The sequence below is a fragment of the Aythya ferina genome, assembly GCF_964211825.1.
Source record: "Aythya ferina genome assembly, chromosome: 38".
In the NCBI taxonomy this organism is placed as follows: Eukaryota; Metazoa; Chordata; class Aves; order Anseriformes; family Anatidae; genus Aythya; species Aythya ferina.
Window position 1 is genome coordinate 340,637 of NC_140335.1, and position 25,596 is coordinate 366,232.

At 65.6% G+C, this 25,596-nt stretch overlaps 7 protein-coding genes across 8 annotated transcripts; all 7 read left to right on the forward strand.

The window, feature by feature from the left end:
• Positions 1-295: 295 nt before the first annotated feature.
• On the forward strand, positions 296-6,518 carry MTA2 (metastasis associated 1 family member 2). Of its 2 annotated transcripts, none has more exons than XM_084502358.1 (18): positions 296-472; positions 1,187-1,254; positions 1,361-1,454; positions 2,071-2,188; positions 2,283-2,346; positions 2,450-2,567; positions 2,652-2,754; positions 2,846-2,945; positions 3,361-3,549; positions 3,659-3,733; positions 3,832-3,890; positions 3,985-4,082; positions 4,299-4,438; positions 4,523-4,751; positions 4,833-4,922; positions 5,471-5,616; positions 5,977-6,125; positions 6,219-6,518. In XM_084502358.1, exons 1-18 carry the CDS (start codon positions 445-447, stop codon positions 6,385-6,387), a joined length of 2,037 nt encoding a protein of 678 aa, XP_084358484.1. In that variant the 5' UTR covers positions 296-444; the 3' UTR covers positions 6,388-6,518. The 2 variants fall into 2 exon arrangements, with proteins under 2 accessions (XP_084358484.1, XP_084358485.1); XM_084502359.1 differs by having other exon boundaries at positions 3,835-3,890.
• Positions 6,519-6,691: 173 nt separating this feature from the next.
• On the forward strand, positions 6,692-10,215 carry TUT1 (terminal uridylyl transferase 1, U6 snRNA-specific). Its single transcript, XM_084502357.1, has 9 exons — positions 6,692-7,050; positions 7,123-7,313; positions 7,522-7,725; positions 7,865-7,979; positions 8,064-8,385; positions 8,461-8,570; positions 8,645-8,767; positions 8,846-8,938; positions 9,029-10,215. Exons 1-9 carry the CDS (start codon positions 6,900-6,902, stop codon positions 10,123-10,125), a joined length of 2,406 nt encoding a protein of 801 aa, XP_084358483.1. The 5' UTR covers positions 6,692-6,899; the 3' UTR covers positions 10,126-10,215.
• Positions 10,216-10,786: 571 nt separating this feature from the next.
• On the forward strand, positions 10,787-13,548 carry TAF6L (TATA-box binding protein associated factor 6 like; the record flags this gene model as incomplete). The annotated part of the gene is made up of 10 exons (XM_084502360.1): positions 10,787-10,933; positions 11,043-11,129; positions 11,234-11,384; positions 11,482-11,532; positions 11,627-11,721; positions 11,800-11,874; positions 11,975-12,195; positions 12,314-12,446; positions 12,543-12,671; positions 12,743-13,548. The coding sequence occupies 10 exons, from the start codon at positions 10,787-10,789 to the stop codon at positions 13,463-13,465; spliced, it is 1,812 nt and encodes a 603-aa protein (XP_084358486.1). The 3' UTR covers positions 13,466-13,548.
• Positions 13,549-13,596: 48 nt separating this feature from the next.
• TMEM179B (transmembrane protein 179B) lies at positions 13,597-15,356 on the forward strand (the record flags this gene model as incomplete). Its single annotated transcript, XM_084502361.1, has 5 exons — positions 13,597-13,953; positions 14,264-14,442; positions 14,515-14,649; positions 14,767-14,842; positions 14,956-15,356. The coding sequence occupies 5 exons, from the start codon at positions 13,597-13,599 to the stop codon at positions 15,112-15,114; spliced, it is 906 nt and encodes a 301-aa protein (XP_084358487.1). The 3' UTR covers positions 15,115-15,356.
• On the forward strand, positions 15,273-18,811 carry LOC311426131 (uncharacterized protein; the record flags this gene model as incomplete). The annotated part of the gene is made up of 11 exons (XM_084502300.1): positions 15,273-15,330; positions 15,964-16,050; positions 16,222-16,386; positions 16,623-16,654; positions 16,981-17,023; positions 17,364-17,405; positions 17,523-17,628; positions 17,874-17,914; positions 18,155-18,215; positions 18,432-18,476; positions 18,684-18,811. 7 exons carry the CDS (start codon positions 15,273-15,275, stop codon positions 17,525-17,527), a joined length of 432 nt encoding a protein of 143 aa, XP_084358426.1. The 3' UTR covers positions 17,528-17,628; positions 17,874-17,914; positions 18,155-18,215; positions 18,432-18,476; positions 18,684-18,811.
• Positions 18,812-19,097: 286 nt separating this feature from the next.
• On the forward strand, positions 19,098-22,092 carry WDR74 (WD repeat domain 74). Its single transcript, XM_084502387.1, has 11 exons — positions 19,098-19,220; positions 19,639-19,745; positions 19,820-19,941; positions 20,022-20,085; positions 20,173-20,316; positions 20,405-20,506; positions 20,591-20,691; positions 20,793-20,848; positions 21,458-21,600; positions 21,689-21,745; positions 21,828-22,092. The coding sequence occupies exons 1-11, from the start codon at positions 19,160-19,162 to the stop codon at positions 21,966-21,968; spliced, it is 1,098 nt and encodes a 365-aa protein (XP_084358513.1). The 5' UTR covers positions 19,098-19,159; the 3' UTR covers positions 21,969-22,092.
• A 584-nt stretch (positions 22,093-22,676) lies between these two features.
• On the forward strand, positions 22,677-25,540 carry STX5 (syntaxin 5). The gene is made up of 11 exons (XM_084502363.1): positions 22,677-22,791; positions 23,016-23,210; positions 23,523-23,593; positions 23,716-23,771; positions 23,894-23,964; positions 24,048-24,164; positions 24,281-24,337; positions 24,436-24,517; positions 24,635-24,735; positions 24,841-24,962; positions 25,039-25,540. Exons 2-11 carry the CDS (start codon positions 23,025-23,027, stop codon positions 25,196-25,198), a joined length of 1,023 nt encoding a protein of 340 aa, XP_084358489.1. The 5' UTR covers positions 22,677-22,791; positions 23,016-23,024; the 3' UTR covers positions 25,199-25,540.
• The last annotated feature ends 56 nt before the right edge of the window (positions 25,541-25,596 follow it).

The following is a 25,596-nucleotide window of genomic DNA, read 5'->3' on the forward strand; positions in this document are numbered from 1 at the left end:
GGCGGGGTGGGGATCGGTTCCCGAAGGTGTTCCGGAAATACCCGAAGGTGTTCCGGAAGCGCTCGGGGCTCCGGCGGAACTTACCGAGGCCCTTCCGGAAGAAGCCGAAGGCGCTCCGGAGATTCCCGAGCTACTTCCCGAGCTCCCTCCGAAGATTTCCGAGCCCGCTCCGAAAGCTCCCGAACGCGGCAGCGGAGCCGTTCGGAAAAGAGCCGAGCGTCTCCGGAAAGCCCCGAGGCCGTTCCGAAAAGAGCCGAGCCTTTCCGAAAGCTCCCGAGGCTGCAGCGAAGCGATTCCGGAAAAAGCCGAAGGGCTCCGGAAAGAGCCGAGGGGGCTCCGGAAGGAGCCGAAGTCTCTCCGGAAGGAGCCGAAGGTGCCGGTGCGGAGGCGGCGGGAGCGGGAGGCGATGGAGGCCCGGGGGTAGCGCGGCCCAGCCGAGCGGCCATGGCGGCCAACATGTACCGCGTCGGCGGTGAGCCCGGGGGGGGCCGGGGGGGGGTCCTGGGGGCCGGGGGGGGCCGGGAGGGGAACGGGGGGGACGGGGGGGAGGCCGGGGGTAAGGGGAGGGGGGATGGGGGGGTGAAAAGGGGAGGGGGGGCCTAAAAAGGAGGGGGGGGGCCCAAAAAGGTGAAGGGGGGGGGAAAAGGGGGTGAAAAGGGGAGGGGGGACCCCAAAAAGGAGAGGGGGGGGTCCCAAAAAGGAGGAGGGGGGGCTAAGAAAGGGGGGGCATCAAAAAAGGGGGGACCCCAAAAAGGGGAAAGGGGGGGATAGGGGGTGTCGTCGGGGAGGGGGGGACCCCAAAAAGGGGAGGGGGGGATCCCAAAAAGGAAGGGGAGGGCCTGAAAAAAGGGGGAGGGGGGCAAAAAGGGAGGGGGTCCTTAGGAAAGGGGGGGGTCGGGGGGGTCCCCAAAACATGGGGGGGGCTCGAGAAGGCTAATGGGGGGCCCTGAGTAAGGGGAGGGGGGGCAAAAAGGGGACGGGGGGAGCAAGGCCGAGGGGGCCTTTTTTTGGGGGGGATTTTGGGGGGGGGTCCTGGGGGGGGAAGACACGTCTGGGGCCCCCCCCTTGGGTTTGAGGGGGGAAAAAAGGGGGGGGGCGTTTAAAAAGGGCTTGGGGGGGCTTAAAATAAAGGGGGGGGCTTAAAATAAAGAGGGGGGTCTTAAATTCCTCCCCCCCCCCCCCCCAGACTACGTCTACTTCGAGAACTCCTCCAGCAACCCCTACCTCGTGCGCCGCATCGAGGAGCTCAACAAGGTGAGTGGCGCCCCCCCCGCTTCAAAAAAAAACCCCGGGGGGGGGCCCTAAATCCCTGCAGCATCCTCACAACCCCCCCCCTTTTTTTTTTTTTGCCCCCCCCCAGACCGCCAACGGCAATGTGGAGGCCAAGGTCGTCTGCCTCTTCCGCCGCCGTGACATCTCCAGCAGCCTCAACAGCTTGGCTGACAGCAACGCCCGTGAGTGGTTTTTTTTTTTTTGGAGGGGGGGGGCCCTGCTTCTGCCCCCCCCCCATTTTTTAATTTTCACCCCCCCCCCCCCCGGGGGCTGGGGGGGGCGGTGGGGGCAGATCCGGGCTCGCTTCCCCCTACCCCGAGGGGCTCTCGGCTCCCTGATGGGGGTGTAGGGGGGGTTGTGCCCCCCCCAGTTTGATCCCAGGTGCCCCCCCCCCAATTTTCAGGCTGTTTTCCACCCGGGGGGGTTGGGAATTTATTTTTGGGGGGGGGGCACTGCGGGTTCGGTGGCTGAAACTCCTCGGGATCTTTGGATGAAATGTGGGGGGGGGGGCACAGAAATAAAAGGGGGGGGCAAGCAGGGGGTCCCCAACCCTCCTTGAAGTGGGGGGGGGGCTTCTGGGGTGTCTGTGCCCCCACCCCCCCAGGAGTTTTTTATGCGTGAATCAAGCTGGTTTGTACCCCCCCCTTTTTTTTTTTTATCCCCCCTCCGGGCTCTCAAGGCTGCCAAAATCCGAGGGAGGGGGGCATGGGGACAACAACACACCCCTGGGGGGGGGGTTGAGCATTGTGGGGGTGGGCAACGACCCCCCCCACATCCTTTTTTTCCCCCCCCCACCAGGAGAATTCGAGGAGGAGTCGAAGCAGCCCCCCATGACGGAGCAGCAGCGGCACCAGCTGAAGCACCGCGAGCTCTTCCTCTCCCGCCAGTTCGAGTCGCTGCCAGCCACCCACATACGGTGCGGGGCCTCCGGGGGGGCCTTTTCCTTCTTTTCCTCGTGCCCCCCCTCCCATTTTTAACCCCCCCCTTTCTTTATTTCCCCCCCCCGGCAGTGGGAAGTGCAGCGTGACGCTGCTCAACGAGACCGACATCCTGGGGCAGTATCTGGAGAAGGAGGTGAGCCCCCCCCCCCAGGGGGGTGGTTTTGGGGTGTAATTAAAACCGTGCCCCCCCCAGCACCCGGCTGAGCCCTTTATTATTTTTTTGCCCCCCCCCCCAGGACTGTTTTTTCTACTCGTTGGTCTTCGACCCTGTCCAAAAAACCCTCCTGGCCGACCAGGGCGAGATCCGCGTGGGCTGCAAGTACCAGGCTGAGATCCCCGACCGGCTGGCTGAAGGTTTGGGGGGGGCTCCGTGACCTCGGGGGGGGGGCTTCTCTGCCTGCCTCCCCCCCAAAAAAAAACCCTCCTGCGCTTCTGAAGGTGAGTCGGACAACAGGAACCAGCAGAAGATGGAGATGAAGGTGTGGGACCCCGACAACCCCCTGACGGACCGGCAGATCGACCAGTTCCTGGTGGTGGCGCGGTGAGGGGGGGTCCCGGGCTGGGAAACGGGGGTTCCCGGGGAGATTTGGGGTCCCTCTGACCCCCCCTTTGTTTTTTTTACCTCTTCTCAGGGCCGTCGGGACCTTCGCCCGCGCCCTGGACTGCAGCAGCTCCATCCGGCAGCCCAGCCTGCACATGAGCGCGGCTGCGGCCTCGCGGGACATCACGCTGGTGAGGGGGGGGGGGGGCTGTGGGAGGGGGTTTTGGGGTCCCCTTCTGTGCCCCGTAGGGTTTGGAGGGGGTTTGGGGGCCCCTTTCTGTCCCCCGTGGGATTTTTGGGCCCCCTTTCTGCCTCCCCATGGCTTTCTTGGGACCCACTTCCACCCCCATGTGATTTTAGGGACCCCTTTCTACCCCCATTTTTTTTTTAGGACCCCCTTCTACCCCCAAAAAGGATTTTGGAGCTCCATCCCGTGGGGGGGGGGACACATTCCCAACCATTTATCTGTGTGGGGGTGCACCACCCCCTGCCCCCCACCCCCCATCCCCTCCCCGCTCCCCTCAGCTCCAGGCTCTCCCCGGGGGGGTCTCCCCTTTAAATTTTGGGGTTCTCCATGATGATTTATTTTTCGTGCCCCCCCCGCAGTTCCACGCCATGGACACCCTGCAGCGCAACGGCTACGACCTGGCCAAGGCCATGGCCACGCTGGTGCCGCAGGGGGGGCCGGTGCTGTGCCGCGACGAGATGGAGGAGTGGTCGGCCTCCGAGGCCATGCTCTTCGAGGAGGCCCTGGAGAAATACGGCAAGGACTTCAACGACATCCGGCAGGACTTCGTGAGCCGCGGGGGGGGGAAGGATTTTGGGCCGGGAATCATTTTTCCCCCCCCCTTTTTAAGCCTAAAACCTCACCCCCCCCTTTCCCTTTCCCTTCCCCTCCCCGCAGCTGCCCTGGAAATCCTTGGCCAGCATCGTGCAGTTCTACTACATGTGGAAGACCACCGACCGCTACATCCAGCAGGTGAGGACGCCCCCCGCCTCCCCAGGCTCTATTTTTTTTCCTGGGGGGGGTCCCTGCGTGTCTTTCCCCCCCCCTTTTAACTCCCCGTTGGCTCGCAGAAGAGGCTGAAGGCAGCGGAGGCGGACAGCAAGCTGAAGCAAGTCTACATCCCCACCTAGTGAGTTCGGGGGGGGCTTTCTGCAGGCGTGAGGAGGAGGAGAAGCCCCCCCCGGCCTCCCCTGACCCCCCCTTTTTTACCTCCCCCCCCCCAGCACGAAGCCGAACCCCAACCAGATCATCTCGGTGGGCTCCAAACCCGGCATGAACGGGGCCGGCTTCCAGAAGGGGCTGACCTGCGAGAGCTGCCACAGTCAGTTTTGGGGGGGGAAAGAAAGGATTTTGGGGGGGTTAAAAGGGTCCGGGGGGGAATCAGAGCAGGGCTGGGGAGTGAGGGGACAGCGGGGGGGCTGCGGGGCAGGGTTTTGCGGGGCTGGGGGTGCTTTGGGGCTGGCTGTGGTGCCCAAAGCGGGGGTCCCGTTGCCTGTGGGTTTTTTTTTTTTTAACACTTTTTTGTGCCCCCCCCCAGCCACCCAGTCGGCCCAGTGGTACGCCTGGGGCCCCCCCAACATGCAGTGCCGCCTCTGCGCCTCCTGCTGGATCTACTGGAAGAAATACGGGGGGCTCAAGACCCCCACCCAGCTGGAGGGGGCAGCGCGCAGCGCCTCGGTGAGCCCCGGGACCGCCCGAGAGGGGATCCCCGCAGCCCCCCGCCCCATTTAACCCCCGTTTTTTCCCCCCCCATTGTTCCAGGAGCCTCACTCCCGCGGCCACCTCTCCCGGCCCGAAGCCCAGAGCCTCTCGCCCTACACCACCAGCGCCAGCCGGGCCAAGCTGCTGGCCAAAAACCGCCAGACCTTCCTCCTGCAGACCACCCGCCTCACCCGCCTGGCCCGCCGCCTCTGCCGCGACGTCCTGCAGCCCCGGCGCGCCGCCCGCCGCCCCTACGCCCCCATCAACGCCAACGCCATCAAGGCCGAGTGTAGGCCGGGGGGTTTTTTGGGTCGGGGGGGGTGAGGGAGTCCCCCTAGGGGGGTTGCCGCTCACCCCGTGCCCCCCCCAGGCTCCATCCGGCTCCCCAAAGCTGCCAAGGCGCCCCTCAAGATCCACCCGCTGGCGCGGCTCCCCCTGGCCGCCATCGTCAAGGAGCTGGGTGAGAGGCTGGGGGGGGGTTTGGGGGCCCCCTTCTGTGCCCCAAGAGGGGTTTGGGGGCTCCTTTCCCTGTCCTGAGGGGTTTGGAGGGGGTTTGGGGTCCCCTTTCCATGCCCAGAGGGGGGTTTGGGGGACCCCTTCTGCACTCCATGGGGTTTGGAGGAGTTTGGGGGTCCCCTTCTATGTCCTGAGGGGGTTTGGAGAGGGTTTGGGGGGCCCCTTCTGTGTCCTGAGGGGATTTGGGGGCTCCCTTCTGTGTCCTGAGAGGGGTTTTGGGGCCCCCTTCTGTGCCCCATGGGCTGTTTGGGGGCCCCTTTCCAACCCCATGGCATTTTTGGGGGCCCCCTTCTGTGTCCCTAGGGGGTTAGGGGTCCCTCTTCTCCCCCCATGGGACTTTTGGGGCCCCCTTCTGCCCCCCCCAATGGGGCCTTGGGGTGCTCACAGAGGGCTGGGGAGGGCTTTAGGGCCAGGGGGCTTTAGGGGGGGTCCTCCCCCTATATCTGGGGGGGGGCAGCACCCCCTGAGCCCCCCCCTCGCCCCCTCCCCTAGCGGCCCAGGCCCCCCTGAAGCCGAAGACCCCGAGGGGCACCAAGACCCCCATCAACCGCAACCAGCTGAGCCAGAGCCGGGGGCTGGCGGGGCTGGGGGGCAAGCGGGGCTACGAGGGGGCGGCCGAGGGCCACCGCCCCCCCCGGGTAAGAGGGGCGGGGCCACGGGGAGGGGGCGGGGCCTGTGGGAGGGGGTGGGGCCACGGGGAGGTGATTGACGGGTGGGGAGTGGGGTGGGGGTATGGGAAAGGGGTGGGGCTTAGGGGCAAGGCCTATGGGAGATGATTGACATGTGGGGGAGTGGGAGGGGGGCGGGGCCTATGGAGGGGCGTGTCTAATAGTGGGCGTGGATTGGGGTGATTGACAGGTGGGTGTGCTGCATGGGGGTGATTGACAGGTCACTGAAGGGGGGTGGGGCTGGGAGAAGGAGGGCGGCTGGCGATTGGTGGAGGCTGAGGTGGGTGGGCGGGGCCTGATGGCAGCTCCACCCCCCTCCTCCCCATGCAGGTGGGGGCCTCGGGGGTCCCCTTCTCGGCCAACGGGCGGCCCCTGGCAGGGGGGCTGCGGGCCGGGCCCCCCCCCGCCAGCAAGCGCCAGAAGCTGAACCCCGCCGACGCCCCCAACCCCGTCGTCTTCGTGGCCACCAAGGACACCCGGTAGGGTTTTGGGGGGGGTCACGGGGGGGGCCTCCTCGCCCCCAAAACCCCAAACCCGCAATTTCTAACCCCAGTTTTTTCCCCCCCCCCCAGGGCCCTGCGGAAGGCGCTGACCCACCTGGAGCTGCGCCGCGCCGCCCGCCGCCCCAACCTGCCCCTCAAGGTGAAGCCGGGGCTGCCCCTGCGGCCCGGGGGGGCCCTGGCGCCCCCCCCGCCCCCCCACCCCGCCAGCACCTCGGAGCCGATCGTCCTCGAGGACTGACCCACCCCCCACACACACCCTCCCCCTGTCCCTCGCCGCATCCCTTTTGTATTTTTTTTATTTCCATAGAAACCGCGTGGGTTTTGGGGGCTGAGGGGTGGGGGTGGGGGATGGGGAAACACTGCCCTCCCCCCCCGTCCTTCCCCCCCCACCCCCCCCCACCCCGCGGGACCCTTTTGTACGTGGAGCGACGCCCCCTGGTTTTGTATCTCGGGCTGTCCCGGTTCTGTAGCGACAGGAAATAAACCGACGGCTTTTCTTCAGCCTGCCCCCCCTATTTACCCTTCCGCCCTCCCCGGTACCGGCCCCCCCCCCCGGAAAACGGTACCGGGGTGGAGGGGGGAGGAACCTTCGGGGCGGAACCTTTGTGCTAAGGGAGCTGTTCTCCGAGTGGGGGGGGGGAAGTTGAAAGCGGGCGGACCGCTGTAAGCGAAGGGGGGGGGAACCCGGCGGTGCGGACCGGAAGTTTCCTCAGAACCGCCCGGAAGTAGCCGCGGAGCGGTTTCTCCGCCATGGACGGGGGCGGCGGCTCCAGCCCGGAGCCGGTAACGGCGGCGGGGCCCAGCCCGGCCCCGGAGCTGCCCCCGGAAGCGGATCCGGACGTGGAGCCGCTGCCTCGGGGCGGCTTCCGCTGCCGCTTGTGCCAGGTGGCGGCGGCCAACCGTGAGTGAGGGGGGTACGGGGGGGGGGGGCAGGTCGCACCGGGGCCGTTCCGGGCTAACGGCGCCGCCTCAGGGCCCAGCCTGGCCGAGCACCTCCGGGGGAAGAAGCACCAGCGGCTGCGGAGCCTCCGGGCCGAGCGGCGGGCGCAGGAGCAGCGGAGCCTCTTCGTCAGCGGCTTCGCCCGGGGCACGGCGGCCGAGGAGCTCGCAGCCTACTTCGGGGCCTTCGGGGAGGTGGTGGCGGTGGTGATGGATAAGGAGAAGGTACCGGGAACTGGGAGGATGAACTGGGAGAGGGAACAGGGAGGGGGCTCCGGGGACTGGGAGAGGGCACCGGGAACAGCGATGGGGAGCGGGGAAGGGGTACTGGTAATGGGGAGGGGGCACTGGGAACAGGGAGGGCAATGGGGAGGGGCACCGGGAACGGGGAGTGGACCCCGGGGGGCTGACATTTGCCCCCCCCCCCCCTCAGGGTGCCTACGCCATCGTGGAGCTGCAGGAGGCGGCGAGCCGGGAGCGGGCGTTGGCGCAGCCCCAGCACGCCTTGGCCGGGCGGAGCCTCCGTGTCCGGCCCCGGGAGCAAAAAGATTTCACCCGTCCTTCGCCGGGACGCAGCGCCCACCGGGAACCCCTCGGCGCCGAGCAGCTGGAGCGGGCCTTGTGCCAGGCCAAGGATGTGAGCTGGAGGCTTGGGATCCCTCGTGGGAGGTCCCCGGGGGGGATTTGGGGCCGAGGGGGGGGTCAGGGAGGGATGTGCAAGGGCCAGCGGGGTGTTTTGGGGTGTGTGGGGCCGGCGACAAGGCTTCTCCCCGCAGGTGGACGCGCAGATGGAGCAGCTGGTGGGGCTGCTGGAGCTGAGCGAGGGTGAGCGGCGCCTGCGGCACCTCCTGGTCGCGCTCTTCCAGGAGGTTTTCTCTGAATTCTTCCCCGGTGAGTCCCCATTTGCCCCATGGGACGTGTGGGGAGCCTGGCGTGGCCCTTGGGTGACTGCAGGTGTTGTCTCCTCCCGACCAGGCTGCTCCGTGCTGCCTTTTGGCTCCTCCGTCAACAGCTTCGACGCCCACGGCTGCGACCTGGACCTGCTCCTCGACTTGGAGCCCACCAAATCCCTGCAGAGCTCGGCGCGGGGAAGCCCCGGGGCGGAAGAATCCATCCTGAGCGACATCGACCTGGCGTCGGCCTCGCCCCCGGAGCTGCTGGAGCTGGTGGCGGCCGTGCTGCGCCGCTGCGTGCCAGGCGTGCGCCGTGTCCGCGCCGTGCCCACCGCCCGCCGCCCCGTCGTCAAGTTCAGCCACAAGCAGTCAGGTTTAGCGGGCGACATCTCCGTCGATAACAGGTCCGGGGGGCGCGCGGGGGGTGCACGTCCGTCCCTCTCTTTGTTTTGTGACGCCCCCGCGTCCCCTCCCCGCAGGCTGGCACTGCACAACACGCGGTTCCTGCGGCTCTGTGCCGAGGCGGACGAGCGCGTGCGGCCGCTGGGCTACGCCGTGAGGCTGTGGGCCAAGCAGCAGGGTTTGGCAGGTGAGCATGGCCTGCGTGGAGTTTGGCACTTGGGGAGTGCATGGGGCCTCTCTGACGCTGTCCCCCCCCCTCAGGAAACCCCGCTGGGGGCGGCCCCCTCCTCACCAACTACGCGCTGACGCTGCTGGTGCTGTTCTTCCTGCAGACGCGCAGCCCCCCGGTGCTGCCCGCGGTCGCCCGGCTGCGGGAGCTGGCAGGTAGGGCCCCTCCATCCGTCTGTCGGTCCAGCAGGGCTTTTTTTTTTTTTTTTTTTTTAAGGATTTTCTTTCTTTTAGGGAACGAGGACCATGTCGTGGTGGCCGGCTGGGACTGCAGCTTTCCCCGGGACGCGGCGTTGCTGGAGCCCAGTGCCAACAGCGAGAGCCCCAGTGAGCTTTTGGGGCCGGGGGAAGGTGGCGGGGCTGAGGACCCCAATATTGAGGCCCCCAGCACTGCCCTCGTTGCTTTTCCTCCCCCAGGCTCGCTGCTGGCCGAATTCTTTCATGTTTTCGGGGACTTTGACTTCTCGGGCCGAGTGCTGTCGCTGCGGGAGGGCCGGGCGCTGCCGCTGCCGGAGGCCGGCGAGCTTTTCAAGCTGGGGTCCCTCAACCTGCAGGACCCTTTCGAGCTGAGCCACAACGTGGCAGCCAACGTCACCGAGAAGACGGCGGCGCGCTTGGGGCACTGCTGCCGTGCCGCCGCCAAGTACTGCCGCAGCCTGCAGTACCGCTGCAAGTCCACCAAGGGCCGGGGCTGGGGCCTGGTGCGGCTTTTCCAGCCCGGCGCCGTGGAACCGGGGGCAGGCGCCGCTTCTTTCCTCATCACCATCCCCATGCCTGCCCCCCGCTGCCCCAAGGAGCCTGGAGAAGGCTTCAAGGAGATCTGCGCCGGCATCGCCTTCGTGCTGCGCGACGTCCTCCGCTGCGGCTGCACCCCGGGGAAGCCCCCCAAGCAGCTGGGAGCCCCTGGAGTGGGGCAGAGCCTCCCTGAGGACCCTGTAGGGGGCAAGGAGCCACCGGGTGACACCGCAGGAGAGGAGGAGGAACCTTTGCAGCCAGCCACAGCCTCCAAGCGGCCCCAGCCTGACGGGATGGACGGTGCTGCGCTGCCCTGTGCCAAGAGGCCACGGGTGAATGGCCCTGAGCAGGAGGAAGAGGAGGAGGAGGAGAAGGAGGAGGAGGAGGAGAAGGAGGAGGAGGTGGTGGCGAGCTGGAGCTGCACCGTCTGGCACCGCGTGTGGACGGGCCGCCGCCGCCTGCGCCGGCAGCTCCTGCACGGGGCCAGCCCCGAGGAGCCCGAGGAAGGAGGGGACTCGCTGGAGCTGGAGCAGAAAGTGTCAGAGGCCATCGTGCAGCACGAGGGAGCCGCCCAGCCGCCGGAGCCGCTGCTGCGCTTCGAGGCCAGCGCCCGGCTGGCAGGAGGGGGGCGGCGGGAGCCGCGGGTGCTGCTTCGCCTCACCCCCAGCCCGGCCCCGGGGCCGCTCTTCAGGGACTTTTTCCATTTCCTGCAGGCTTTCCTGCCCCCTGCCCTGCGGCGCCACCTGGGCTGGGGGCCGGGTGCAGATCCCCAGAGCTGAGGGGGGGCAGCGGGGAGGGGGGTGGGGAATTTATGGAATTGATGACTTTATTTTCTTACGCTTTGTACAATAAAGGCCCGTGTTGGAGTAGCGCTGACGTTGAAGTGAGGACACGTAACGGGGAGCTTAATTAATATTTCAACATTAATAACGAATCTGTTGATATTAATATAGCTTAATGTCAACAATTAATACCTTACTGACGTTTAATGACGCAAAATATTAATCCGAGCCCCCGTTAACACCGGAGACACCGAACATAGGAGGAAGTTGTCATTTCCCGTTACGCTCCTATCGCCTCCCCCTACTACCGCAGGCACGGCGAGGCCGCTGGCCCCGTGCCCCTCCCGTTCCCCCCGTGTTCTCCGCCCTTTGCACCGCGTCCCAGCGCCTCCTTTCCCCGCCTTTCCCCCCCTCCCGCCCCCCCGAGCGCCGTTTTCCCGGTGGCGGCGCTCCCGGCAGCCCCCGCGAGCAGCGCGCCCCCTCATTACCATAATCCCTCCCCTTTCCTCACCCTCCACCTCAATTTGCATGCCGCGCCCCCATTGGCTCACCCTCCTCCCACCTCTCCCTCGGCTCCCCCCCGCCTCCACGCTCTCTATTTGCATAGCCCCGCCCACGGTGGGCGTGGCCCGCGCCGGGCCGGGCGCGCCGGCGCGCCATGGCGGAGCGGGAAGAGCGGCGCTTCGTGGAGCTGCCCCGGGACTCGGTGCGGCTGATGGCGGAGAGCGCGGGCGTGGAGCTCAGCGACGAGGTGGCCGCGCTGCTGGCCGAGGACGTCTGCTACCGGCTGCGGGAGGCCACGCAGGTCCGCCCGGGCCCTTTTCCTTGCTACCGGACCCGGTGTCGTTACCGGAGCCGGTAACCGGCGCGCTGACGGTTCGCTCCCCCCCCCTCCCCGCCCCGGTTCCCAGCAGAACAGCTCCCAGTTCATGAAGCACACGAGGCGCCGCAAGCTGACCGTGGAGGATTTCAACCGGGCGCTGCGCTGGAGCAACGTGGAGGTGTGGGGGCTGAGGGTCCCCTATAGGGTTGGGGGGGGGGGGGGGGTCCCGTTACCGGACCCGTTATCGTCTATGTGTGTGTGGGGAATGTCGTGTCCCTGCAGGCCGTGTGCGGTTACGGCTCCCAGGACGCGCTGCCTTTCCGTGCCATCAAGGAGGGCGAGCTGTACTTCCAGGAGGACCGCGAGGTCAACCTGGTGGAGCTGGCCCTGGCCACCAACATCCCCAAGGGCTGCGCCGAGACGGCTGTGCGAGGTCAGGATCCCCCCAATGCCCCCCCCCCGGTAACCTCCCCTGCCAAACTGAGACCCCCCCCCAGAGCACTGAGAGCCACCGCCACACTCCCTTGCAGTGCACGTTTCCTACCTGGATGGCAAAGGCAACCTGGAGCCGCAGGGAGCTGGTAAGGATTTGGGGGGCAGCTCGTGGCCCCCCCACAGCACCAGGAGGGGCAGAAAGCCCCCCCCTCCTCCCCCCGTGACACCGTTCCCTGGCAGTGCCCAGCGCCGTCTCCACGCTGACCGACGACTTGCTCAAGTACTACCAGCATGTCACAAGGGCCGTGCTGGGTGACGACCCCCAGCTGATGAAGGTGAGCTTTTTTTTTTTTTGGGGGGGGGGGGGAATAGGGGGTCTCCAGAGCAGGGCTGACCCCTCGGCGTCCTTGCAGGTGGCCCTGCAGGACCTCCAGAGCAACTCCAAGATCGCTGCCCTCCTGCCTTACTTCGTCTACGTGGTCAGCGGGGTGCGTGCCTTGGGGTTCTTATTTTGGGGAGCGGGGGGTGCAGCCGCACGCTGAGCCCCCCACGTGTCCCCCCCCCCGTCCCCCTGTTCCCCCCCCACAGGTGAAATCGGTGAGCCACGACCTGGAGCAGCTGAACCGGCTGCTGCACATCGCCCGCAGCCTGATCCAGAACCCCTACCTCTGCCTGGGCTCCTACGTCCGCAGCCTCATCAGCAGCGTCATGTACTGTGCCCTGGAGCCCCTGGCCGCCTCCATCAACCCCCTCAACGACCACTGGACGCTGCGCGACTATGCTGCCATGCTGCTCAGCCGCATTTTTTGGTGAGGGGGGAGATCCCATGGGTTGTTTTTTTTTTTTTTGGGGTGGAGGGCAGGGGGCTGGCGCCGTCCCCAGGAGCGACTTTGGGACTGGAGCGGGGTCTGCCCTTGTCGCCCGCAGGACCCACGGCGACCTGGTGAGCGGCCTCTACCACCAGATTCTCCTCTCCCTCCAGAAGGTGCTGGCCGACCCCGTGCGCCCCCTCTGCTCCCACTACGGCGCCGTGGTGGGGCTGCACGCCCTGGGCTGGAAGGTGAGCGGGGTTTGGGGTGCGTGTGGGGGGGGGTACAACGCTGCCTCTCCGTGCTCCCCTACCCCTAGAACAATGCCACCCTCCTTGTCCCTGCAGGCAGTGGAGCGCGTCCTTTACCCGCACCTCTCCACCTACTGGGCCAACCTGCAGGCCGTGCTGGATGATTACTCCGTCTCCAACGCCCAGGTGAAGGCGGATGGGCACAAAGTTTACGGCGCCATCCTGGTGAGTGGCCTGGGGGGGCGTTTGGGGACCCCCTCCTTGGGATCCCCTCGTTGCCCACGCTCCCTCCCCAGGTGGCTGTGGAGCGCCTGCTGAAGATGAAGGCGCAGCAGGCGGCCGGCCAGCAGCCGGAGGGCTCCCCGCGACACAGCCCCAGGCCGGAGCCCCCAGCCGAGGCGGGTTTGGGTCTGGGCCGGCCCCTGCTGCAGCTGGGGGGGGGCAGCGGCGGCGGCCCCTCAGCAGCCCCCCCGCCACCAGCCCTATCTTTGCACGACATGTACCGTGAGCTCTATGACTTCTTTGGCGACAGCCTGGCTGCCCGCTTCGGCACGGGGCTGCGGCCCCCCGCCCCACCGCCACCGCTGCCCCCCAGCAGCCCCGAGAAGGAGCCGCCGGCCTTCGGGGGCGAGGGGGGGGCCCGCAAAATGCCGCAGCTGACGGCCAGCGCCGCCGCCAGCCCCCCTGAGGAGGAGAGCCCCCGGCCGGCACTGCACCGCTCCGCCAGCCTGCCCCGTGCCCGCGGCACGGCACGGCAGCCCGGCCACCGGCCGGGGGCTCGCGATGTCTTCCAGAAATGCCGTTTCACCCCCCGCGGGGCCCCCCGCTTCAGCTTCGTCATCGCGGGGCGCCAGGCGGGGCGGCGCTGCCGGGGTCGCCTCTTCCAGACCAATTTCCCTCAGCACCACGGCCCGGGCCACGTCTCCCGCTACGCCCAGAAGCTGCCCATGATCGGCCGCACCGCCCGGCCGGCTCGGCGCTGGGCTCGTGCCGAGTATTCCCTGCATCTCCTCCTCTGAGACCAGCCCGGGGCGGGTGCTTGGGGTGCTGCCAGTCGCTGTGGTGCCAGCCGGGCAGTTAATAAAACAGCGGGTGCTGTTCAGCCTGGAGGGTTTGTGGCCTCGGTGGGGTGATGGGGTGCTGAAGCACCATGTTTGGGTGGAATTGGGTGCTCTTTGGTGTCCCGTGGCTGGATGCTGCTCCGTTGCCTGCCCCCCATGTGCGTTCACCCCCCCATCGCCGGGCTGCAGACAGCTGGGTGGGTGTTCTGCTTTCACCCCTGGGCGAAGCCTCGCAAACAGGCTGGGAGCTGCCGGAGCCCCACGGGGCTGGGAAGCTGCCAAAGCCCGGCCCCGTGCCGGCGGCAGAGCAGGGGTGGGGCGGAGGAGGCAGGGCTGAGCGGGCTGGGAAGATGGCGGTGTCTGTCCCGTGGCTGCTGGGGCTGGCTCTCCACGGGGCCGTGTTCCTCTGCGGCATTGTCTGCGCTTCGGCTCTCACGGTGGCACAGGTACCAGGGGGGTGGGAGGGGGCTTGGTGCCCCTTGGGGAGCTGCGGGGCTGTCCTGGGGGGGGCTCCATCCCTTCCCCAGTCCTGTAGGGAGCTGTTTGTGGTCGCAGTGCAGGGGCGTCGGGGGAAGCTGGGACGTGTGGGGACGCTGAGCACCCCCAGCCCATCCTGTTCCCCCCCGTGTGACACACAAATATGCGACCAAACAGGTGGTTTTGGCTTCCTTCCTTCCTCCTCCTCCTCACTGCTCCATGCTGCCCCCGGGGGTCACCATGAGGCACCCCCCCACAGCAACACCCTCCCCTCCATAGGGAGAGTTTGGGGGCCAGTGCCTCCTCTACGGCGCTGTGAGCTGGAATGGGAGCGCGCTGGTGCCCAAGTCCTTCAGCCACGTCTCCCTCTGCTACTTCGTCTCGGCTGTCTCTGTTGTGGTGGCCCTGTGCTGCTTCGCGGTGCTGCTCTACAGCTGCTGCACGGACGAGCCTCAGCGGTGAGCGGGGTGTGGGGCTGGGGCACCCGATGGTGTCCCTGCCCCGCTGACGCCTGCTCCCCGCTCCCGCAGGAGCCGTGCGTGCCTCACCTTCACCCTGGTCGTGGCCGCTGTCATCCTCCTCTTCCTCCTCATCTCAGCCTGCATCCTCCGCGCAGGAATGGACGTGCTCTGTGCCTCCATCGTGCACACCAAGCAGCTGGCCAGGTAAGGGCAGCCCTGCCTGGGGAAACCCCTGCGGGCTCGGGCTGGCGGTGCTGTTGGGGCTGCCCCTGTGTGTGTCTCCCCCCCCCCCTTTCTCATGCCTGCTCCCGATCCCTGCAGCTGTCAGGAGGCTGAGCGCAAGCCATGGGTGTCCTACAGACCAACGCGCTTCTACAGCAACCTCTACAGCGCACAGGTGAGCAGGTACAATGGGGCAGGCAGCCACTGGAGCCCTCCCTGCCACGGGAAGCCAAGAAATCAGTAGGGGGGGGACACGTTGTGCATCTCCACCCATGCCTCATCCTGCAGGCATCAGCCTGGGTCAACGTGTTCCTCTGGTGCCTGCTGCTGGCCTGGCTGCTCATCCAGCAGCGGAGGGAAGCCCCCATCCCGCTGCTGCGCCACCAGGACCCTGAGTGGAGCACCGAGACAGAAGCCATCCTAGGGGGACAGCCGAGACGGAGCTGAAGGAAGGGGTCAGCACGCCTGGCACACAACGACAAGCAGGGTGGGAGGAGGCGCAGCGGTGGCGTTGGCCCGGACACCTCATTAGCCCTGCAGGCGCTGATGAGGCCAGCGGTGCAAAAGGACGCAGCCTTTACACCCCGTGCTGGCAGAGGGGAGCCATGCGGCAGGAAACCCGCAGCCCTCCGGTCGCGGGGTCCTTTCTGGGCGCCGAGCTTCGTTATTAAAGGCGAGGATTTTCGGGAGAGGAGCGTGTCCGTGCGTGCGTGCAGCAGGGCGTTTGGTTGTGCACTGCGGGGGCGGCGGGGCTGTCACAGGCTAGGGCGCGGGCAGCGAGAACCCAGATTTTAACGACCAGAAGGCGTAAAGTGCGCCACGAACCTCCCCCAACGCAAAACTGAGCGATAACTGACCACAACCGACCGCGCTGCAAAACTGCTGAGGAGAACATGACTAGCACGTACCCCTTGTGATTAGCAGCACTTCAGTGTTTGTAAATACCCCTTTTTATAGGCCCCATTACGCCAGTATTATATTACCCCACCAACCCCTCTCATCTGCTCTTCAAACCCCTCCCCACCAGGGGAGATTTACCCCCTCAGGGGTTATTTTAGTTCCCTCCCACCCAGAGGCCACCACGCCCCCCACATATCGCGGTCACGGTGGAATTTTACTACCCCCTTTTTTCTCCTTCTCCTTTTTCTCCCTACAATAGTGCGTCACTTTCTTTTTGAGGATTTTAGCGTCTTTTTGAGCTACAGGCCCCAAAATCTTAGCAGCGAAGCGCTCCCGGCGGCCCCTTCGGCTGCGTGCGCGTTTATTAGCATATCCCCACCCCTTTCTCCTCCCCAGACGCTGCCCAGCCTAGCAACGCCCACCTCATTGGTCAGAGTCCCGCCCAGGCGGCCCCTCCCACCGCCGCCGCTGCCCCTCAGCACTGTGCGCATGCGCTGCTCCATTTCCCGCCCTTTTCCTGGAGCCGGTGGCCCTCAGTGCGCAGGCTCGTTCTCTTGGCGCACGTTCCCAGCATGCCCCGCGGCCTATTTAAGTGCGCGAACGGGGGGACGGCGGCCATTTTGTCGGCGGCGGCGGAGCGGAAGGTAGGGTGAGGTTGGCGCTCCGCTTTTATCTCCGCTGGGGCGGCTCAGTGCGTTTTCTTCAGGAGCTGGGGGATTTCTGATACCGCGTCCTTAATTCCTGCAGCCGCGGGCAGCTTTTGGCTCGCTCGGCAGCGAGAGCTCCGCCCGGGGGCCGCCATTTCGTGGCCCTGTTCGGGTAGGCCCCGTTACCAGGGGCAGGGCCGCGGCGCGGGGCCCGCTCTGTGATGAGCTCGTTCACAGACCTGAGCTGACCGCGGTGTGAAGGCTTTTGGCATCTCTGAGGAGAGCGGGCGTGCCCTGCCCTGGCTCCTTACCCTGCGGGGAGGCCATACCGCTCCCCGCTCGTTGCTGAAGGCCTTTTGTTTGTCGTAATTGCTTCTAACATCGTTAACTTTTTATCTTCTTTTAAAGGTTCGGCCGTCCAGATGGCGTTGGTGGAAGAGGTGAGTTTCTCTGCCTGTAATGCTGAGCCTGAAGGCTTTGCAGTGTTACCAAGACCACGAGTTACACGTGTGCTCGCTGCTCAGCCGCACGGCTCTGTGTGCTGGGGGGCGAAGTGCTGCAAAGATGAGGATCCTGAACTCTCTCTTTCTGATGCTGAAGTGGAGAAGCTCTAAACAAGGTTCTGAGTGGCACTGCTGCCCTGGTGTCTGTCTTTGTCGCACCGTGGGTGTTAAATGCTCTTCACGTGCCCTCGGGTGGGGGTGGTGGGTGTCCAACCCCTGTCCTGCGTGCAGCATGGCTCAATGTCCTTTTTTATTTTTTTAAGGTGTGGGATTTCTCAGCCATGTGCGCACAGGGTCCCTTCTCAGGTGAGCTTTGTTTCCTTTCTGTAAGGGATTTTTCAAGGGTAGGGGTGTGGGATTTTTCCCTTCAGAGGGCAGAGGCAGCGTGGCTGCAGCCCGAGACCCAGGAGTGCATCCAGCTTGCTCTGGGGGAGTTTCCTCTGCCACGTGGGTGCCCCTGGGGTGTGGGTGGGAGGCAGGGATCACTGCTCCCGCCCTGTTCGGTGACGAACCACAGGACAAGCATATGGCTGAGGGACCCTGATGCCAGATCGGAGCTGAGAACTGTGGGGCAGGAGGAGCCCTGTGGGGAAGGGGCTGCGTGGGCTCGTGCAAGAGCTGCTATTAATTAATGTATCCACTCCAGCAGCGCCTCTGCCGCCTCGTGAAGCGGGATATCCTCCTGCAGGTGCGTACAGGGCACGAGCTGTGCCTCACCGGGCATTTGTTGATCTTTTTTGTGCTCTGAGGGCTGAGGGGGACATTGTCCCTCCTGCTGGTCTCACGGCTGCTTTCCTGCCCGCAGGCTGAGCTCTTTGCAGCGGGGACACCCTGGGGATGACGATGCTGAACTGGACGCCATGAATCTGATGGCAGAGTCCTTCCCTCCTGGCCTCCACCTGGGGCCAACGGTGAGCCTGCAGCTGTTTTTTTATGATTTAATTCTGTTTTTCCTCCCCGATGAGGAAAACCTCACGCGTCTTACTGCCCGTCTGGCGCCAGAACCTGCAAAGGTCGAACCCACTGGCGCCGGCGGCTGGAGAGGAGGACGGCTCGTTCTGTGGGAACGGTCTGATGGGGGGGGCACAGGGCTGCGGGAGGCTGGAGGTGGCCCAGGCTGCGGTGCTGAGCTAATGGGGGGGCGCGTTTTTTGCAGGACTGGAGCTGATCGTGACCCACCCCAGTGCTGCTGTGCAGGTGAGGGGGCTGAGGGGGTGCGGGGGCCCTGCTGGGGGGTGTGGGGACCACGCCGGGGGGTGCAGGGACCCCCCCCCCCCTCACAGGCGTGATGAATTTCTCAGGAATCTCGTTCGGCTGAAGGCTGCTGTTGAGGATTCGGATTCTGATCCCTGCTGGGACGGGGGTGGGGGGGAATGCTGGGTTTTTGGGCCAGGGGGAGGTGACCCTGACTTTTTGTCCCCTTTTTGTCCCCCCCAGGCTGACAGCGGGGGCCTGAGGAGCCCTGAATGCGGTGCAGGGGGGGAGCTCAGGGGCTGAGGTGAGTGGTTAGGGGGGGGGTTGGGGGTGCTGCTGTGGGGCTGTGACATCTTCCTCCCCCCTCGGTTTTAATGATGAGCCCACCTAGCTCACTTTGAACCCCCTCCTGAAAAAAACAACACCCTACAAACACCTGAAAAACCGCAGGGCTGTCACAGCCCCGGGGGGGTCTTGTGGGGGTGCTGAGACCCCCTGACCCCCACCCCTTTTTTTCCAGGCCTCCTCTCCCCCCCCCCCCGAGGATCTCCAAGGCTGTGTCCTGGTGAGTTGGGGTTCTGGGGGGGGGGGGGGGGGGGGGGGGGGGGCACAGGATATTTTGGGGGGGGGGGTCCTGCTGCCAAGGATGAGCTGATACCGCCCCAGGCTGATCCCCCTGACTGAGTGGTTCCCCCTGAGGCAGTTTTTGGGGGGATTTGGGGGAATTTTGGGGATGCCCCCACCCTGCTCACCTCATCCTCCCCCCCGCCAGCTCCACTCCAGGACGTGGCCGCTCCCCCGCAGCCTGTGAAGAAGAAGAAGACGATGACGGCGGAGCCCTGAATAAATTTTATTCTGAAATTTTTAAAAAATAAATTTTAAGCAAAAAAATAACCAAAATCTGTTGAATTTTGAGTCTGTTTAAATGGGTGGGGGTGGGGGCTGGGGGTTGTCGCTGCTCCCCCCGCTTCCCTCCTCGGGGGTGTCGTCCCCTTGGGGTGGCCACGTGGGGAGGGGGAAGTGTTTGGGAGGAGCACTGGCGGGGCAGCGGTGTTACCGGGACCCGCTACGGGGGCGGAACGTTTCTGCGCGGCTCAGGGGGGAGCGTATTTAGTGCTGCGCTTCCGGCCGGTGAGGAGGGCTCAGGGGTCCGGTGCTTGGGGGGGGAACCTTGGTGCCCCCGGAACGAAAGAGTGCGGGCAGCGGTTTCCCGGGGGGAGCGGAGAGCGGGGGACGGACCTCACCAAGATGGCGGCCCCCGCGCGGTGGAGCCACGTGTGGGTGGGGGCCGAGACCGGAGCGCTTAAAGGTATGGGGGGGAGGACAACGGGGAGGGGGGGTCCCCGGTACCGGGGGGGCTCCGGGATGGGGCAGATGAACCAGGGGGGTTGGAGGGGGGTCTCCGGTACCGGGGGGCGGCCGTGGGGGAAAGACCCCGTTAACGGGGGTGTTGGGGGGGGGAGACCCCGGTACCGTGGGGGTCGTGGGGGGTCTCCGGTACCGGGGGTGGGCGTCGGGGGGGAGTCTCCGGTACCGGAGGGGTTGGGGGGGGGTGCGTGGGGGGTCGGAGGGGAGGCCCCGGTACCGGAGGGGTTGGGGAGGGGTCTCTGGTACCGGGGGGATTGGGGGGGGTTGGGGAGGGGTCCCCGGTACGGGAGGGGATGGTGGGAGAGTCCCCGGTACCAGGGGGGCTCTCTTTAACCCCCCCTTCCCCCGTCCTCCCCCAGGCGTGAACCTGCAGAAGCGGCAGGCCACCAACTACACCGGCGGGGGGGCGCTGAGCCGCGGGGAGGGCGTCTGCGCCCTGTGCTGGGGGGACCCGGCCGAGACCGAGGTGAGCACGGTTCTGGGGGGAGTCTTCGGGGGGTCTGGGCACCCCCGTGACCCGCCCGTGCCCCCCCCCTCCAGGTCCTGGTGGGGTGCCTGGACCGCTCGGTGAAGCTCTTCAGCACCGAGAAGGGGAAATTCACCGAGAGCCGGCTCTGCCCTGGCGGCGATGGTGCCTTCTGCGGGCTGGCAACTCACGGCAGGTACTGGGGGGGGGGCACGGAGGGGGGGGGGGTCTCCTAACCCCCATACCCCCCCCTTGGTGATAAGAGCCTTATCTCAGCACCCTGATCACCTGCGTCGAGTCGGGGCTGCTCAAGGTGTGGCGTGACGACGTGGCAGAGAACGTGAGTGTTTGGGGGCGGGGGGCGCCTCGGTGACCCCCCTCAATGATGGTGACCCCCCCCCCGTGATGGTGCCCCCCCCCCTTCCAGCTGGAGCTGCAGGCGGGCTCAGGGCTGTGCCGCATGCGCCAGGACCCGGCCCGGCCTCACCGCCTGGCCACCGGTGGCAAGGAGAACGCCCTCAAAATTTGGGACCTGCAGCGCCCGGAGGAGCCGGTCTTCCGCGCTAAAAACGTGGGTGCTCCCCCCCGCAGCCCCCCCCATTTTATTTATTTTTATTTTTTTTTGTCTCACCCCCCCCCCCTGTTTTTCCCCACTGCAGGTCAGGAACGACTGGCTCGACCTCCGCGTCCCCGTCTGGGACCGCGACCTCCAGTTCCTGCCGGCCTCCGACAAGGTGGTTACATGCACCGCGCACCGCCAGGTGAGACCCTGGGGCTTTTTTGGGGGGGGCTGGGGCTTTTTTGGGTGGGTCCCAGCCGTGCCCTCACCTCCTGGGGGTCCCCAGGTACGGCTCTACGACCCCAGCACCCCGCAGCGGCGCCCGGTGCTGGAGGTCACCTTCGGCGAGTCCCCGCTCACCGCCCTCTCCCTGGCACCTGGAGCCACGTGAGTGAATCCTGGGGCTGGGGGGGGGTCCTGGGGGGGTTTTGGGGGGGGGTTGGGGTGAAGGAGCTGAATTTTTCTCCTCTTTTACCCCCCCCCGACAGCTCCGTTGTGGTGGGCAGCGCCCGTGGGGAGGTGGCCGTCATCGACCTGCGCCAAGGTGAGCTTTGGGCATCTTTTTTTTTTTTTTTTTTGTGGGGGGGGGCGGAGTTAAAAGAAAAAGAATAAAAAAGGAAAAAAGAAAAAAAACAGAAAAAAAGAAGAAAAAAGAAAAAAAGAAGAGAAAAAGAAAAACAAAGAAAAAAAATAAAAAAAAGAAAAAAGATAAAAAAGAAAAAAAGAAAAAAGAAAAAAAGTGGTGATTTTGCAGGAAAACGTGGTTTTGCAGCAGAATATTTCGCTTGTCTCACGTCCTTGAAAGTGATTGTGCCAGCAGAGCAGCGGGGAGGGGGTTAAGGGGATAGGGGGGTGGTGCTGCCACCCCGAAATTAGGAGAGCTGAGAAAAATGGGGCGAAATCAGTAAAAAAATAAAAAAAAAAATCGCAGGTCCTGTCATGACAAAAAAAAAATAAAATAAAATAAATGGAAAAAGGGGAAATTAATGGTTGATGAAATAAAATGGAGGTAGATGGCATGCTAATAACCAGGGGTTTGGGACCCCCCGGGGATTTTCTCACCCCCCAAAAAACTGTTTTTACTCCCCCAAAAACTGTTTTTACCCCCCCCAACTGTTTTTACCCCCCCCCCCAATTGTTTCCCCCCCCCCAGGGCGGGTGCTGAAGTGCCTGAAGGGCTTCGCGGGCAGCGTGCGGGGGCTGCAGTGCCACCCCTCCCTCCCCCTCGTGGCCTCCTGCGGCCTCGACCGCTTCCTCCGCGTCCACGACCTGGGCGACAAGCGGCTGCGCCACAAGGTGACCCCCCCGAGGTGACAAGGGACACCCCCCCTGTGTCCCCCCCAACCACCCCCGGCCAAATTTCCGAGCCATTTTCTCCCCCCAGGTCTACCTAAAATCCCGCCTGAACTGCCTGCTGCTCAGCACCCACCAGGACTGGGAGGTGAGAAGCCTTTCGGGGTTGCTTTTGGGATTTCCCTGCTCATAAAATTCATTTTTTTCCCCCCCCACGACTCCCCCCTCAGGAAGCCCCGGCGGCGCCGGCCGAGGTGAAGGAGGAAGAGGAGGGCGACGCGCTCTGGGACTCGATGGAGACCATCCCCACATCGGAGCCCGAGCGGGGCCGGGCCAAACGGGCCAAGAAACGGAAAAGCTCCGGGCCTTGACCCCCCCAAAAATTAACCCCGAATTGGACTGTGCACCCCCCTTTCCTTGGGACTGCCCCCCCAACCCCTCCCCGGCTGCGGGTTTGCTGCTGTGCAGCGGATAAAGACACCCCCGCCGCTCCCCTCTCGTCGTTTTTGGGGGGATTTGTGGCGTTTTGGGGGGCACTGAGATGTGTTTTGGGGGGGGGGGTGGCCTCACCACCAGCAAGGCCCCTGAATGGGGCTGTGTGGGGGAGGACTCGGGGGGGGCTTTGGGGGGTGCTGAGGGGGCTTTAGGGGGCTCTGGGGGGGTTGGGGAGGTTTGGGGGGGCTCGGAGGGGGCTTTGGGGGATTTGGGGAGGTTTTGGGGGGCTCGGAGGGGGTTTGGGGGATTTGGGGAGGTTTTGGGGGGGCTTGGAGGGGGCTTTGGGGGGGCTTGGAGGGGGCTTTGGGGGAGTTTGGTGGGGGTTGGGGGACTTTAGGGGGCTCAGAGGGGGCTTTGAGGGGGTTGGGGAGGTTTGGGGGGGCTAAGAGGTGGAGACTGGAGAGGTTTGGGGGACTCGGAGGGGTCTTTGAGGGGGTTTCGGGGGGCTCTGAAGGTTTCGGGGTAGCTTTGGAGGGGTTTGGGGGGGTTGGGGGCGTTTTGGGGGGGATCCTGCAACGGCTCCTCCCCGCCGCTAGGGGGCGCTGCCGCCCCCGATGGGCGGGGCGAGGCTCGGCGGCGCGCTGCGTGACGTCACTGGGCAAACGGGGGGCGTGGCCCGCGCCGAGACGTGGCAGTGACGTCAGCGCGCCGCCCGGGGGGCCGCGGAGCCGAGCGGCGCCGAACCGAGCGCGAGGCCCGGTGAGCGCGGGAGGGGGCGGGGCTTCCGCTTGGCCCCGCCCCCTGCCCCCCCTCCCCGCTCCCCCCCCTCCCCTCGGGGATGGGAGGGGGGAGGGGGAGGAAGAAGGAGGGGGGAGGGGGAGGATTTTGGGGGCTCTCCCGGCGCTTCTTGGGTGGAATCCCGGGGATTTTGGGTCCGGCCCGGGATTGGGGGGGGTCCCGGGCCGGTGCTGACCCCCCCGCAGCCGCAGGTGATGAACGCGCGGCGCCGCCACGGCTCGAGGAACACGGAGCAGGGCGTTTACCTGGGGCCCCCCCAGACGCAGGCCGTGCCCCCTCAGCCCCCGCCCCCCCTCCCCCCCCCGGTCGCCGACGTCATGTCGTGTCGCGACAGGACCCAGGAGTTCCTGTCCGCCTGCAAGTCGCTGCAAGGCCGGCAGGTGATGGGGGGGGGCTGCTGGTGGGGCACTGGGAGGTGCTGGGAGTACTGGTGGGGGGGGCTGGGGAGCTGCTGGGAGGCTGCTGGTGGGCTCTGGGGGGTGCTGGGGGGGTGCTGGGCTGGACTCGGAGTACTGGTGTGGGGGCTGGAGGGGCACTGGGAGCTGCTGGGAGTACTGGTGGAGGTGCTGGGGGCCTACTTGTGGGGACTGGGAGGTACTGGGAGGCTGCTGGTGGGGACTGGGAGGCTGCTGGTGGGGACTGGGAGGTGCTGGGGGGATGCTCAGTGCCCTCCCCCGTGCCCCCCCCAGCAGAATGGGCTCCAGCCCAGCAGAGCGGCAGCGGGGGCCGCCCGGCAGCGCAGCGACTTCAGCCTCATGGCCAAGTGAGTTCCCCCCCCTCGTGTTTTTTTTTTTGGGGGAGGGCCCAGGACACCCCAAAATGTTCCCCAAACTGCCCTGTGCCCCCCCCCCTTTTAATTTTTTTTACCCCCCCCCCTTCCCCCAGGCGCATTGGGAAGGATCTCAGCAACACCTTCGCCAAGCTGGAGAAGCTGACCATCTGTGAGTGGTATTTTTTTGGGGTGGGGGCTCAAATTTTTTTTATTTTTTATTGGGGGGGGGCAGGATGCTGAACACAGCCCTCCCCCCCCCCCCCCCCGTGTGTGTCCCCCCCGTGCTGACAGTGGCCAAGAGGAAATCCCTCTTTGACGACAAGGCAGTGGAGATCGAGGAGCTCACCTACATCATCAAGCAGGTACCGTGGGGGGGGGATGTGATATCTGGGGGGGGGGGATAATTTTTGACCCCCCCCCTGCACCGTGACCCCCCCACATGTAGGATATCGGCAGCCTGAACAAGCAGATCGCCCAGCTGCAGGACCTGGTGCGGGCGCGGGGCAGCCAGAGCGGGCGCCACGTCCAGACGCACTCCAACACCGTCGTGGTGTCCCTGCAGGTAGGGAGAGGGGGGGAGGACACCCCAACCCCCCCCCCCCCCAAAAAAAAAAAGCCACCCCCCCCTCAAAAAAAAAAAAAAAGCCCCATGTAGTGATCTCCCCCCTTCCTTCCCAGTCCAAGCTGGCCTCCATGTCCAACGACTTCAAATCGGTGCTGGAGGTGCGGACGGAGGTGAGCGTTGGTCCCGGGGAGGTTGTGGGGGTGTTCCCGGTGCCCCCCCCCACCCCGATGCCATTTTTCGCCCCCATTTTTTGCCCCCCCCCCCCCAGAACCTGAAGCAGCAGCGGAGCCGCCGTGAGCACTTCTCCCGTGCCCCTGTCTCCGCCTTTCCCCTGGCCGCCAGCAATTTGGGTGAGCGTTGGGGATTTTTTGTTTTGTTTTGTTTTTTTGTGTGTGTGTGTGGGGGGGGGGTTCTTTTTTTTTTTGGGGGGGGTCTCCCTTTTTCTCAGGCCCCACTGCTGCCCGCAGGGGGCTCAGCGATGCTGCAGGACGAGCCGCAGCGCGCTGCCGACGTCGCCATCGAGATGGACGCGCGGACGAGCCAGCAGCTGCAGCTGATCGACGAGCAGGTTGGGGATGGCTTTGGGGGCCAAAAAAACTTTTTTTTTAGGCCCCCCCGGCCCCCACCCCGCTGCCACCTCACCCCTCGGTGTTTCCCCCCCTTCCCCCCGCAGGATTCCTACATCCAGAGCCGGGCGGACACGATGCAGAACATCGAATCCACCATCGTGGAGCTGGGCTCCATCTTCCAGCAGCTGGCACACATGGTGAAGGAGCAGGAGGAGACGATCCAGAGGTACCCCCCCGACCCCCCCCCGGGCCTCGTCCGTGTGTCCGTCCCCCCCCTTTGACCGTCTGTCCGTCCCCCCCAGGATCGATGCCAGCGTGGAGGATGCGCAGCTGAACGTGGAGGCGGCGCACGGGGAGATCCTCAAGTACTTCCAGTCGGTCACCTCCAACCGCTGGCTGATGGTCAAGATCTTCCTCATCCTCATCGTCTTTTTCATCGTCTTCGTCGTCTTCCTCGCCTGAGCAGCCCCTGGCCGGGCCCCCCCCCTCCCCCCCAGCCCCCCAAAACCTTGTCCCTGGGGGGCCAGGACAGACAGACACGGTCGTGCTGTGACTGCGGGGCTCACACGGACAGCGGGGGACGGGGTTTCGGGGACACACCGGGGCCTGAGGGTGCCCGTGGAGGACCTCAGAGCCCCCCTCGCCCCCCGGGGGGCAGCACCCTGGGCCCCCCCCCCTTTCTCCGCGGCTCCCCCAGCCTATGCCGAGGCCGGTCATGGTGGCTGTGACCTCCTCCGGTCTGCACGGGGCCGCAGGGACCCTCCCCGAGAGGAGCGGGGGCCGCATTAAATTGATGGGACCTTTTTCTTTTTTTTTTTCCCACTTTTTTTTTCTTTTTTTTCTTCCCGGGCCGGGATTCG